General features: G+C 43.2%; 1 protein-coding gene across 1 annotated transcript in view; it reads left to right on the top strand.

Annotated features, from left to right (window-relative positions):
- Nucleotides 1-14625, top strand: part of LOC145358096 (serine/threonine kinase-like domain-containing protein STKLD1) — a 62817-nt gene that overhangs the window by 27015 nt on the left and 21177 nt on the right. The window contains exons 7-13 of the mRNA XM_080211771.1: nucleotides 146-261; nucleotides 4603-4715; nucleotides 5441-5601; nucleotides 9225-9352; nucleotides 11806-11889; nucleotides 13360-13476; nucleotides 13967-14107. Of these exons, the coding sequence (XP_080067897.1) occupies nucleotides 146-261; nucleotides 4603-4715; nucleotides 5441-5601; nucleotides 9225-9352; nucleotides 11806-11889; nucleotides 13360-13476; nucleotides 13967-14107 (860 nt within the window). The remainder of the gene's footprint in view (nucleotides 1-145; nucleotides 262-4602; nucleotides 4716-5440; nucleotides 5602-9224; nucleotides 9353-11805; nucleotides 11890-13359; nucleotides 13477-13966; nucleotides 14108-14625) is intronic.

The following is a 14625-nucleotide window of genomic DNA, read 5'->3' as shown; positions in this document are numbered from 1 at the left end:
ACTGAACTCTGCAGTCCACCATTTAATAGCTTTCTGATACTTTAGATGGTGGACAAAGGGAAAAAATATTATGTTCATGGCTTAGAGGAATAATATGCAAATTTACCAATGTTAATTCAATCTATTGAATATATTTCCTCCCTAGAAACTTGAAACCAACTAACATCTTGCTGCTGCCGGATCTCTCATTTGCAATTTGCGATTTCGTCACTCCTTTATTTGTTTCTGACGAAGTTAAGGTCAAGATAAGGATGAAGAACTGTAAGAACCACTGTTTAATTCACTCATTTTCTCGGGGCTTTGACAGCTGAGTTGTTTGAAGAGGGTTTGGAAATCTTCCTGGTTGGTTGCTGGGGTTACATTAGCCAGTGTCGCAGAACTCAGGAGGGTGTGATAAAGTTTGCCTCAGCGATGAAGTGACCCATTGGTCAGTGGGCTGTTTCATATGCAGGTGGTGCCACCACAGTCGAACTGCCCAGCCAATGGCCAGCCCACCCCACTATGTACTTGAAGAATGGTTTTTGGAATTAAGGGCCTGCAGGATGCTGGTGTGGATGAAACTGTTGTTGCCTTCAGGAGAGATTGGGAAAACACTGCAAGGGATCAGAAATCATTAAAACGTCAGACTGGAATCCAGTTTGAGTGTGCCATCTGGTGTCTGATTTTAAAAACAGCAATGAACAACCAGATATTGCATCCAGTTCTGGTCACCAGATGTTAGGAATGATAAGTGGGTCCCTGAAAGGGTTGCAGAGGAGATTTACCAGAATGTTCTTGGGATGGGGGAGATTTAGCTACAAGATTAGTTTGGAGAAGCTGGAGTTGTTCTCCTTGAAGCAAAGGAGACTGAGGGGAGATTGCAGAGGTGTACAAGATTATGCCATATTTCGGCAAAGTAGACAAAATATTGTTCCAATTGATGATACAAGGACTAGGGACTGTACATTTACAGTTTTGGGCATGAGATGCAGAGGGAAAAGAGGAAATATGTGTTCTAAACAGCAAATGCAACTGACCTACGACCTATATCTCTGTCTATGAGGGTAGTGGAAATGACAATGATTAATCATTTTTAAAGAAATCGAATGGACACTTGAAAAAAATAAACATGCAGGTCTGTGGGATGCCATGAGGAATAAGATTGATTATAATGCTCCACAGGGATCTGATGGGCTGAATGGCATCCTTCTGTATCACTGTGTCTCTGGACATATTGGAAGAGTAGCTTCAGTGCTGCTTGGGAGAGGCTTATCCCCTGTACCCAGCAGCAGAAAGGAATAAGTGGAAGGGAATTTGAAAATGGACAAGGAGTTGGCTATGGTCCAATAGAATATAGTATTTTCACCTTAGCCTGCAGTTATGGTAGCATAGTGATGATGTTACTGGATAAACAATCCAGAGGCTTGAACTAATGATCAGGAGACATAAATTCAAATCATTCCCATTATGGCAACTGGCAAGTTTAAATTCAGTTCATTAAGTGAATCTGGAATAATAGAAAAGACATCCAACATTAATGGTGACCATGATACTACTTAAAAAAAACAATCTGGGTGCGGGAACAAACAGAAAATATTAGAGTGCTACCAGGGTGCACAAAGGGAAAGAAAGCAGTAGTGTAGAGAATCATAAGTTAATAAGGGGGAAAGTGGAGATATCTAAATCAGGGTTACTTTGCCTGTATGTGAGTGCATGGAATACAGTAAATAAATTTGGGGAGTTAGAGGTGCAGATTGCGATGTGAAAATATGGGTGTCATAACAGCGAGAAACATGGGGTGACTACGCCAGTCTCAGGTACACTGTACATCACATTTGACATCCAGCCACTTTTTGGAGAGTTGAGATCTTGGCGACAGTACCTGGGAGGTGCCTCTTAAACATGTCAATGAAACTGGCTTCAGAACATTTGACCGCCATGTTGCTAGGGCGCCTTGATCTCACGGTGCACTTGAAGACGCCCTTCCAACACCACACCCCCCGCCTCCTGGTGTGACTAGCTCGCCAGGTCTGCACTAGTGCAGACCAGTAGTGATTCGCATGGTGTGACGCCTTGCTGGAGAGGTGTGAAGCATCCAAAAGGGGGGAAACATACATGCCTAATGATACTGAAATCTAGTCAATCTTGTAATGCTATTAAAGTTCATGCCCTTTCTGGGCACAAAGCGGTTCATGCCACTCGAAAGGGGCAAAGAAGATAGCAAACTATTTCATGCTGGGCATCTATAGGATTTGAGCTTCATACACTACTTTCCCAACTTGCCATGCTGTTTGCCAAGCATGGCAAGGTGATAAAATCGTGCCCGTGATATTCCGATGATAACAGAGACCTGGTTCATGGAAGGGCAGGACTGGATGTTAATTATTCCTTGGCACAACGAGTTCAGTAAAGACAGAAAAGAAGAGGTGGCAGTATTAGTTAAAAAGAGCACTGCTGTACTGGAGATTTCCACTAAACTGCTTTGAAATTCTTTATCACAACATTGATGGGAAGAAAATTCTCGTGTCTGCGTTGGTTTCCTCCGGGTGCTGCGGTTTCCTCCCACGGTCCAAAGATGTGTGGGTTAGGATGATTGGCCATGCTAAAATTGCCCCTTAGTGTTCTGAGATGCATAGGTTAGAGGGATTAGTGGTTAAAGTATATAGGGATAGGGGGTGGGGCCTGGGTGGGATTGTGGTTGATGCAGAGTCGATGGGCCAAATGACCTCTTTCTGAAATGTAGGGTTTCTGATTCTAAATCCAATTCTCTTCATTTGAGCGAGGTTATACTTTATTGTCCATCCCTAATTGCACTCCAGATGGGGGCTGATGAGCCACTTTTTTGAACTGCTACAATTCATATGATGTGGACATACAAGCATTGCTGACAGGGTGTGTGAAAGGACCCCTACTGAGCTTTATACAGTTTAATATTGTTACCATTCCTATTACTTACAGCACCTGTGATGCCCATCCCACCCTGAGAGTGGTGGGACATGGCTTAACTCTGTATCTTCAAGAAAGGAAATAGGAATGACCCTGGTAATTATAGGCCAGTTCATCTTACTTCGGTGGTCGGTAAGTTAATGGAAAGGGTCCTGAGAGAGAGGATTTGTGAGCATTTGGAAAGATCCAGTTTAATCCGGGAGAGTCAGCACGGTTTCATGAGGGGTGTACCCTGCCTCACAAATTTGACTGAATTCTTTGAGAAGGAACTAAGTGTGTGGACGAAGGTAGAGCAATTGATGTCGTATACATGGATTTTAGTAAGGCGTTGGATAAGGTTCCCCATGGTAGGCTCATGAAGAAGATAAGGAGGTGTGGGATAGAAGGAAATTTGGCCAATTGGATAAATAACTGACTGTATCATAGAACTCAGAGAGTAGTGGTGGAGGGAAAATTTTCAGACTGGAGGCCAGTTACCAGTGGTGTACCACAGGGGTCAGCGCTGGGTCCTCTGCTTTTTGTGGTTTTTATCAATGACTTGGAAGTAGGGGCTGGAGGGTTAGTAAATTTGCCGACGACACCAAGATTGGTGGAGTAGTGGATGAAGTGGAGGGCTCTTGCAAGCTGCAAAGAGACATTGATAGGATGCAGAGCTGGACCGAAAAGTGGCAGATGGAGTTTAACCCTGATAAGTGTGAGGTGATTCATTTTGGTAGGACAAACTTGAATGCAGATTACAGGGTCAATGGCAGGGTTCTAAGGAATGTGGAGGATCAGAGAGATCTTGGGGTTCATATCTACAAATCTCTGAAGGTTGCCACTCAAGTGGATAGAGCCGTGAAGAAGGCTTATAATGTGTTAGCATTTATCAACAGGGGGTTTGAGTTTAAGAGCCGTGGGGTTATGCTGCAACTGTACCAGACGTTGGTGAGACCACATTTGAAATATTGTGTTCATTTCTGGTCACCTCATTATAAGAAGGATGTGGAAGCATTGGAGAGAGTGCAGAGGAGATTTACCAGGATGCTGCCTGGTTTGGAGGGTAGGTCTTATGAGGAAAAGTTGAGGGAGCTGGGGCTTTTCTCTTTGGAGTGGAGGAGGATGAGAGGTGATTTAATAGAGGTTTATAAGATGATGACAGGGATCGATAGGGTGGACGTGCAGAGACTATTTCCTAGGGTGGATGTAGCTGTTACTAGGGGGCATGACTATAAGGTTCATGGTGGGAGATATAGGAGGGATGTCTGAGGTAGATTCTATACTCAGAGTGGTTGGGGTGTGGACTAGACTGCCTGCTGTGATAGTGGAGTTGGACACCTTAGGAACTTTCAAGCAGTTATTGGATAGCCACATGGAGCACTCCAGACTTATAGGGAGGGGATAGCTTAATCTTGGGATTGGGCATTGCTCGGCACAACATTGAGGGCTGAAGGGCCTGTACTGTGCTGTACTGTTCTATGTTTCTATGTTTCCAACCCATTTTTTACCTGCCTGGATGTGTCCCATGTGGAGATGCTGCAAAATATGGGGCCATATTCTACTAGAGGTGGTCAACTATGTAGTGTTTCCTCTGAAACAGTAACAAACTGGGTTGTGAAATTAACCTCCCCGGTTTCTGTCATTCAGATAAATTGTTTACAGATTAATAGAGATCATTTTTCTTTTTCTCTCTGCCAGGTTCAAAGGTCTGGATGGCACCAGAGACACTGGAAAGGTTGCCGATTTTGAAAAGCGACGTCTGGTCATTAGGGTGTATATTACTGAAGATGATGACATGCGGCACCATGGATGTACAAATCTCTTTTCCACTTCATTATCTGTGACTCCCTCGGGGTAGCATTTAAAAAATATATATTGTTTCATTTTGTCTTCTGCTGCTGATACTCGCTGGGATGCTGGCCACGTGGGCACTGATACTTCCTGAGTGATGGTTTCCATAGGCACTGACTCATTGTAGTATTGGTCCCAAGACCTCTGTTTGCTTTGAGATGGCTTGCTGGAATGCTAACAGCTTGTGGGATGTGTTGGTATTTAAAGGGGCCACTCAGAGGGAGTCAGTATTTACAGGATGACTGTGGTCAGTAATTAAAGGATGCCCCAGGTATGAGGTAGTATTTGCAGGGGTCCCCTGGAAGTGAGTCACTATGCAAAGGTGGTCCCCAAGGAGTGTAACCTTACTTGTAAGGAGCAGATTGCCCAACTACAATTGGTGTTTCTGGCATTATTGGCCATCAGTCATCCTCCCCACAGCCTGCATGAACTACAGGGTTTTGGTTTGTATCAGGGTTCTGTATTGAGTAAGATCCTGGTGTAAATATGGGTTAGTGACCCCGTGGAATCTCAGTCCATGTGGAGCCCGCAAAACTATAAAATCACCCCCCCCCCAATCAAAACAATGCCAAAATAGGCATGTAGAGTTCTGAGGGAACACTAACTTAGGGTACCTTTTTAAGGTTGTATCTTTGACGTGCATGCCAACTGGTGCAAATGTATTTTCCAAATTCTCTATCACAAGGAGGATGATTTTGAACAGCTGGTCAAGTTAATCAGGACTGACTGGAAAAATGTGGACTCCCTCCTGGAGAAACTCCATGTGGAGAAGAAATATACGTCCAGCCTTTGCGAGTTGGTGCAGCTCATGTTGAACCCAGATCCTGCTGATAGAATCAATGTGACGTAAGCCGCTGTAGGGGGGTGGGGTGGCCAACATATTAATGTTGCATTCAGAGGTGTTACAGAAACCAGTGAGAGTTACAAACTCGAATTTAAGCAACAGCTTCAGGGTGCTTTATATATAGAATAACTGATTCCCAGGAGTGAGTTATAGACTGGAATCTAATTGAGGGGTTTATATACCCGGGAGTGAGTTATACACTGGAATCTAATTGATGGGTTTATAAAACTGGGACTGAGTTATAGACTGGAATTTGATTGAGGGGTTTATATACCCGGGAGTGAGTTATAGACTGGAATCTAATTGAGGGATTTATATATGTGGAGTTATATATGGAATTTAGAAGGCTGAGGGGGGATCTTATAGAGACGTACAAGGTAATGAAGGGGATAGATAGGGTAGAGGTAGAGAGATTCTTCCCGCTTAGAAAGGATAGCAGGACTAGAGGGCACAGCCTCAAGGTAAGGGGGGGGGTGCAGTTTAGATCAGAGTTGAGGAAGAACTTCTTCACTCAAAGGGTGGTGAATCTCTGGAATTTTCTGCCCGTTGAAGTGGTGGAGGCTACCTCGCTGAATATATTTAAGTCACGGGTAGATAGGTTCCTGATAGACAGGGGAATTAAGGGTTATGGGGAGAAAGCGGGAAAGTGGAACTGATCCACTTCAGATTGGCTATGATCTTGTTGAATGGCGGGGCAGGCTTGAGGGGCTAGATGGCCTACTCCTGCTCCTATTTCTTATGTTCTTATACGCAGGAGTGAGTTACAGACTGGAATCTAATTGAGAGGTTTGAGGGGTATATAGAACAACAACACCTGGGAGTGATTTACACATTGGAATTAAATCAAGGGATCGGCATGGTTTGTATATATAGAACAACAAATACCTGGGAGTGAGTTACAGACTGGAATCTAATCGAAGGGTTTGGGGTGGTTTATATATGGAATAACAGATACCCGGGAGTGAGTTATAGACTGGAATCTCACCGAGGGGTTCAGAGTGGTTTATATATAGGATAACAGATACATGGGAGTGAGTTACAGACTGGAATCTAATTGAGGGGTTCGGGGTGGTTTATACAGAGAATAACAGATAATCAGGAGTGAATTACAGACTGGAATCTAATTGAGGGGTTCGGCGTGGTTTATATATAGAATAACAGATACCTGGGAGTGAATTATGGACTGGAATCTAATTGAGGGGTTCGGGGTGGTTTATGTATAGAATAACAAATACCCAAGAGTGAGTTACAGACTGGAATCTAATCAAGGGGTTCGGGGTGGTTTATATGTGGAATAACAGACACCCGGGAGAGAGTTACAGACTGGAATCTAATCGAGGGGTTCGGGGTGGTTTATATATAGAATAACAAATACCTGGGAGTGAGTTACAGACTGGAATCTAATCGAGGGGTTCGGGGTGGTTTATATATAGAATAACAGATACCCGGGAGTGAGTTACAGACTGGAATCTAATCGAGGGGTTCGGGGTGGTTTATATATAGAATAACAGATACCCGGGAGTGAGTTACAGACTGGAATCTAATCGAGGGGTTCGGGGTGGTTTATATATAGAATAACAGATACCCAGGAGTGAGTTACAGACTGGAATCTAAACGAGGGGTTCGGGGTGGTTTATATATAGAATAACAGATACCCAGTAGTGCATTATTTGGCTCACCTTCACTGCTTTCCTTCCTTGGCTATTTCATCAAGCAATCTTTCATCCTTGTAGTGATTTTTAATCTCCACTTCAACCCATGCGTTCTGTATTCTCTGCCTTCTACCCTCTTATCCAAATAAACTCCCCAACCCATTTTCACAGTGACCCATTTGACTGTGCAATCTCACATGGCCTTGTGACTCCTATGACAGTTTAAGCCATCTCTGATCACTTTTTTGTGATCACACTCCCTTTATTATCCCTCTTCCAAGTAACAATCTTTTTTTTCTGGGACGTATTCTCTGCCAATTCACTTATAGCTATGTTCTCAAAATCTCAACTCTTCAGCCTTTGATCTTACATTTGGTGCAATATTTCTGCAATTACTGATTTGCTGAATTGTGCCTTCAACTGCACCTTTGATGCCCTTGGCCCCATTAAACCATTGCTCTCACCCTGGGTGTTCCCCATCATATACTCTAATTTCCAATCCCTTAATTCCAAGGGATACAAACATGAATTGAGATGGTGGCTGGTTTAGCCATTCACCCTTAGATTTGGCTAAACACATAAAACGTCATTTAGTCCTTCTCTCATCTGTGAAAACTGCTTACTATTTCATGGTCGTGTTAGCATGCCAGAAGCAGCACAGGCACACTGGAAACGGATGTGCTAATATGGTGAAGCTACAACACAGGATTACACGTGTACTAAGTAGCATGCTATTGACATAGAAAAGTGATCCTATAACCAATGGATCAGCTCAAGGCCTTGCAGTCCAGCCACACCCAGTTGTGAATGGGAATGGGGAACAACTAAATGAAGCAGAAGGCTTCAGAAACACCCTCATCATCAATGAAGGGGGAGCCCAGCACATCAGTGCAAAAGAAAAGGCTGAAGCATTTGCAACCATCTTCTGCCTGAGTGCAGAGTAATTATTTTGGATAATTATTTTGTCTTCTTCTCAAGATCCCCCATCATCATAGATGCCATCAAATGGCGCTTATTCAGCAATAGCCTAATGCTCGATTTTGGTTTCAATCACCCCCTTAATATGAAGGCAACATTTGACTTAAACAAAGAGCACTAGCAAAATTGAAATCAAATGGAATCAGGAACAACTCTGCACTGACTGGAGTCATAGTTATCAACAGAAAAATCTAGCATCTCAACCCTTGGACATAACTGCAGAAGCCCCTAAGGAAAATGACGTAGACTCACATTTTCAGCTGCTTCCATCAAAAGCCTTCCTTCCATGAAAAGATCAGAAATGGGAATGTTTCCCAATGGTTGTTCCCTCTACGCTGTCCTATCAAACATTCTTAAGGTATGTACATCTAGGGTTAGGTATAGAGTGAAACTTCATCTATGCTCTCCCCATCCAACAGTCCCAGGGTTGTTGTAGCATGGGTTAGATACAGAATATTCCATGTGTCACAATGCATCTCAATAGCCTGCCATTTCAGTCCTACCATTTGCAGCTCTCCCAAGGTGGCCAGCATGGTATTACCTTTTAGCACTGAAATAGTCTGGGCAATCTGAAAGTTGGCTCTTTCAGCTTGGGTTGGGTTTGGATCTGTGATTAGTTGGAATCTCTGTCTGATCCATGCACAAGTTTGTGAAAGATTAACATGCTTTAATCTACACATGTGGGTGGCACGGTAGCACAGTGGTTAGCACTGCTGCTTCACAACATCAGGGACCCGGGTTCGATTCCCAGCTTGGATCACTCTGTGTGGAATTTGCATGTTCTTCCCGTGTCTGCATGGGTTTCCTCCGGGTGCTCTGGTTTCTGCCCACAGTCTGAAAGCCATGCTGGTTAGTGTGCATTGATCCGAACAGGCACCAGAGTGTGGCGATTAGGGGAATTTCACAGTAACTGCATTGCAGTGTTAATGTAAGCCTTACTTGTGACTAATAAATAAACTTTAAAAACTTTATGTTTGATTTGTGTTTCTCTGAAGGGCACTCTTGGACCTACAGTATGTGAAAGAATCATTGATCATCTGCGGCTCTTCTCTGGCTGGAATAAAGAAAACACCAGTAGGCACAGAACAGTTGCCTTACGGAGAAGGCATTGATAAGCTACTTGGTAAGTAGCACCTGAACCTCAATCCAGCACCAAAGGTAATTAATTCCTTCAGTTGCTGGTCCATTGGTTTTAACTGGGATAAAACATTCCAAGGAATCATTCTACTGAGGATATATTTTTCAGTTGGTCCCATTCACAGACAAATCTTTACAATGCCAATTATCTTACTCTGTATGTCATCTAAATACTAGCATTAACATGTTGTGTTACCTGTTTTGTACAGCTGCAACACTGGACAGGTAATATGCCCAGCATGGAAGGAAATCATAAAACAGAGTTTACTAATTCTTACGTAATTACTGGAAACTAAGTGTACACCCACTTGAGAATTATGTCCGAGTATCTTAACCCAACTCGTTAAAAATATCTAGGAGCTTGAATTCTATCCCAATGCTAGTAACTGAATATGAAATGCCTGTAGGGGAACAGGCAAAGGCCATTTAATCCAATATGCCTGCTCTATCATTCAGTTAGATCACAACTGATGTGTGTATTAACCCCAATCACAAGCTTAGATTTTATAACCCTAAATACACAACAAAAATCCATCTATTTTGAAATTTTCAGTTGACCCTCAGCTTCATTAGTTTCTTGGGGGAGAGAGTACCAGATTTCCGTTACCCTCTGTGTGACAAAAGTCTTTACTGCGACACTTTGAATAGCCTAGATCTAAATTTAAGGCTAAACACTTTTATCCAGGAGTCCAACATGGTTCTGTATTGACCTGATCAACTGTTTTAATTGTCTTAAACACACCAATCAGATCAGCCATAAATTTTGACATTCAAGGGAGTATAAGCCTAGTTTGAATAACTTGTTCCCACAATTTGACCTCTTGAGTCAGTATATCAAAGAAACATTCAACTTTTCAAACCTATTTTCAAACATCGTTCAATGAGTTAATAGCTCATCTGCAACATGATTCTATATATCCCTTTTCCGCCATATCCCTTAATACCATCAGTTAACAAAAATATATCAATCTCTGATTTAAAATTGACATTTGATTCAGCATCTGTTGGCCTTCAAGGCAAGGGTGGTGCAGTGGTACGCCTGGATTTCCTCCAAGTGGTTTGATTTCCTTCCACTGTCTAAAGATTCCTTAGTGTCCAAAGGTGTGCATGTTAGGTGGAATAACCGTGTTAAATGTGTGACGTTACGAGGATAGGGTGAAGGAAACAGATTGGATCTTCAAAGAGAGTCCATGCAAACATTATGGACTGGATGGTCTCTTACTGCATTGTAGAGCATTCTGTTTCCACTGTCATGCCGGCAGTGCAAGGCATGATACAGCTGTCAATGCTGGCTCCAAGGACACCCTGATCTGTGTTAAAAGAAACTTCCCTTTGCCACCCACCCTCCCACAAACATTGGAGCACCTGCAACAGCCCCTCCCCTAACCCCACACACACACAGACACATGGAAACACCTCACTCACATACACACACGCGGAAACACCTCACACACACACAGACACATGCAAACACCTCACTCACACACTCACATTTACATATAGACACGCACACACACACACACACACACACACACACACAGAAATACCTCATACAGAACACAAAAACACCTCGCTCTCACACTCAGAAGCTACAGGGGAAACGCCTCCCACACACAAGCACAGGGGCACCCCCACACTATACTTACATTTGCACCCTTGCCGGATTCCCCTTAGCTAATTCCCGTTTTGCATTGGCTGTTGTAAACCTCGCCAAGATGATGTCATATCGGTGAGGGGGGCGGATTCCTGACCTGGAAGAATCATATGGCTCAAAAGTTGGTGAAAATCTTGTTTTACGATTCTCGTGAAATTTTGTGCCTTCGTTGCTGTTTGCACTCATGGCGGACACGGACATAAAATTGTTCCTTCTCTAGCTGACCGCCCTCCTCATGTTCCAAAATGACTTTATGACTCTACCCTTCCTGTTCCCCTCAATATCCAGAAAACTGATTAAATCACCTCTTTACCATCCAAATTACTGGGAATACAAGCCTAGTTTGTGTAATCCCATTTCATGAATTAATTTCTGGAATCCAGGCATCATTCTAGTAAACCTGTGCTGCACTCCCTCCAAGATCACTATTTCCATCTTAAGGTTTAGCATCTGGGACAATGGAGATAGGCGTGTGAGCAGAATGGGAGAACATCCATACAGAGAGCTGGAAGGTGTGTACATGTATGAGTAGACATAGAGGGCGGGATTTTATGGCCTTGCTTGAGAAAGACCAGAAATTCCTGCCCGAGGTCAATGGACATTTCCATTCTCCGCCCCTCGCCAGCTCCAATTCCTTGGCAGATGGGGCAGTAGAATTCTGCAAGAGTGTCGGAAAGCCTGTGTATGGAGCAGGAGTCATAATTTTCTATACGTTGGAGATGTATGGACATATGTCTAATCTCCCCAAGTATAAAATCTAAATACCCCTGTCTGTTCTGTTGCAGAATTTATGCAGTCGCAAATTGACGTAGAAGAAACTCAGAAGACAACTCTGAAATACCTAGCTTACTTGTTGTATGAACCTGAGGGTAAGTGAGTGTTGTGTCCATCAGTACAGCACTCGAGTAACAATCAAGTTCACCAGCCCTGCAGGTCATGGGTTTGGAAAGTGCTTTTAAAGGAGCCTTGGTGAATTATCTGGGGACTCAGGAGGTGGGATACCCATGCAGAATTCCCGATCTGTATCCTGTTCTTGTAATCATGGTAGTTATGTGGCTGGTCCAGATATATTTCTGGTCCATGGTGACCCAAGGGACCATATTAAAGGGAGATTCAGCAATAGTAATTCTGTTGTGTCAAGGAGAGAGGGTTATATTTTGCTTTTTGGAGGCAGTCACTCTTTGGTACTTGTATGGGTGTAACTTGGCATTTTTCAGTCCAAGCCTGAATGTTATCCAGGTCTCACTGCATGCAAGTACAGAGTGCTTCACTGTCTGAAGAATTGTGAATGGTATTGGACGTTGTGCAATCATCAGCAAACAACCCAGCTTCTAACCTTCTGATGGAGGGAAAAATATTGATAAAAATAATTGAAGATGGTTGGGCCTAGAACACTACCCTGAGATAGCCAATAGTTCTTCTACTATCTATTTGGGCATGACACATAAGAGGATAACCATTTGGCTGCAGAACCTCTATCCTATTAAGAGTCAATGACCATGAAATCTCCAGCCCAGAGCAGATGTCCTGAACCCTGGTACTGGGTAGGCAACAGAGCCTAGTACCCGGTCCAGTGTAGTCCCCTCTCTAGTTGGACTATCTACATATCGTTCCAAAAACACTTCCTGTACACACTTAACAAATTCCTCACCGTCCCGACCCCCAGCCGTAAGGAATTTCCAGTCACTATGAGGAAAATTAATGTCTCCCACTATAACAACCCTATTATTTCTACATCTGTCCAGAATCTGCTTACATTTTCATTCTTCAACTTCCCTTGGGCTTTTGGGAGGCCTGTAGTACACCCCCATCATAGTGACTGCTCCCTTCCTGTTTCTGAGCTCTACCCACAGTGTCTCATTACATGATTCTTCCAAGGTGTCCTCCCTCTGTACAGCTGTAATATGTTCCCTAACTGGTATTGCAACTCCCCCACCTCTCTTGCTGTCTCCCCTGTCTCACCTAAAACACCGATACCCCAGAACATTTAACTACCAGTCCTGTCCCTTTTTTAACCAAGTCAAGTGGAGTTTAAGCCTCTAAGAGGAACCTTGCTTGAATTGGAACTTATAGAGATGGATTAGCAGCTTGTCATGATTAAGCAGTTCAGTTGGTAAAAGTTAAGCTAATTCTTTCATTATAGTTAAACTGTATTGTTAAATAAAGTTTGTTCTGATAAAAGCTTTGTAGTGTGCCAATAGAATCACACCTGGAGTGAAATACATTATCCTCACACAAATGCCAAAATAGAAAAACTGGGATATGGACAGGCTTTATAACATACCTGGTGTTTCTGATCTGCACCTTAACAAATGTAACTTTGGTCATTTACTTTGCAGTGCTTGGGGCCAGTGAACAGATCATTCCAGTCCTGATTTCTGTTTTGAAGCATCACAATGACAGCTTGGAGTTGCAGGCTCGGGTTTGCCAGATCTTCATTAAATTTGCAGTTAAAGGTAGGACAGTAAAATTCATAAAGTTGTGCCTGGTTGAGTGCTCTCTGAACAACACCTTCAGTTTCTCCTGTTGAACTCATGCCTGAGACCTGATGGCTGTATGAGCACATAAACCAGCCTAACTCACTCATGTAAAACTGAAGGAGTACTGCACTGTCAGACAGACAGCACAAAGAGAATGCCACAGTGACAGAGGGACAATAATGAGGGAGTGCTGATGTTAGAGGTGCAGTTCTGAGGGAGTGCTGCACCCCAGAAACACTTTCTTTTGGATAAACGATGATAAACTGTGACTCCAACTACCTTCATATGTTAATGTCAAAGATTCCAGGCCACCATTGAAATATAATCTAGGGAGTTCACTCTTGTGTCCTGGCCAATATTTTTCCCAATTGACATCACTAGCAATACTGTGTATATGTGTCAGTATTTCTAATCAGTGACTGTATGTGAAAATGTGCTGTCCTGACTGTCTTTTGATTCCCTGCAGCCATAGAAGACAGTGTGGAAGAAGGTATTTTGTTCAGTGAGACTGTGATCAGTACCATTCTTTCCATAATGGATACACAGTGGAAATGTGTGGAGCTCCAGCAAATCATCTGCAACCTCCTCATGGTATTGGCAGGAAGCGGTAGGTTTGTACACTGACAGGTCAGGTCATTGTGTGGTGTGAAAAATGAAATCATAGAGACCATTCAGCCCATTGAATCCATGCCAGCTCTCTGAAGAGCAATTAGTCAGTCCCATTCCCCCAGCCGGGCAAATATAGTTCCCTTAAGTGTCCATCTTTTGAAATCATTAATCACCTACACTTTCAACAGTATCATAGGCAGCGAGTTCCAGGACATTACCATTCACTGCACAAAATATGTCCGTATAAAATTGGTCACATTATAGGTACAGAATTCAGGAAAAGGGAGTGTGAGGCGGTACTGGAGGCTCTGACGGGCTTAAAATGAATTGCAACCCAGGCTACCATAAGAGGTGAGGCAGGAAATTCTAGGGGCTCTGACTCAAACTCTTAATTCCTCTTTGGCCACACAGGAGGATGATTAATGTGGTTTCACTTTTCAGGAAAGATGGCAGAGGAAATTACAAACCAGTGAGTCTCAAGTCAGTGACATGGAAACTATTGGAGAATATTCTGAA

The sequence above is a fragment of the Carcharhinus amblyrhynchos genome, chromosome 25, assembly GCF_965287045.1.
Source record: "Carcharhinus amblyrhynchos chromosome 25, sCarAmb.v2.hapA, whole genome shotgun sequence".
Taxonomy (NCBI): domain Eukaryota; kingdom Metazoa; phylum Chordata; class Chondrichthyes; order Carcharhiniformes; family Carcharhinidae; genus Carcharhinus; species Carcharhinus amblyrhynchos.
The sequence above is the reverse complement of the archived record's forward strand: the minus strand, read 5'-3'. Positions and strand labels throughout refer to the sequence as shown.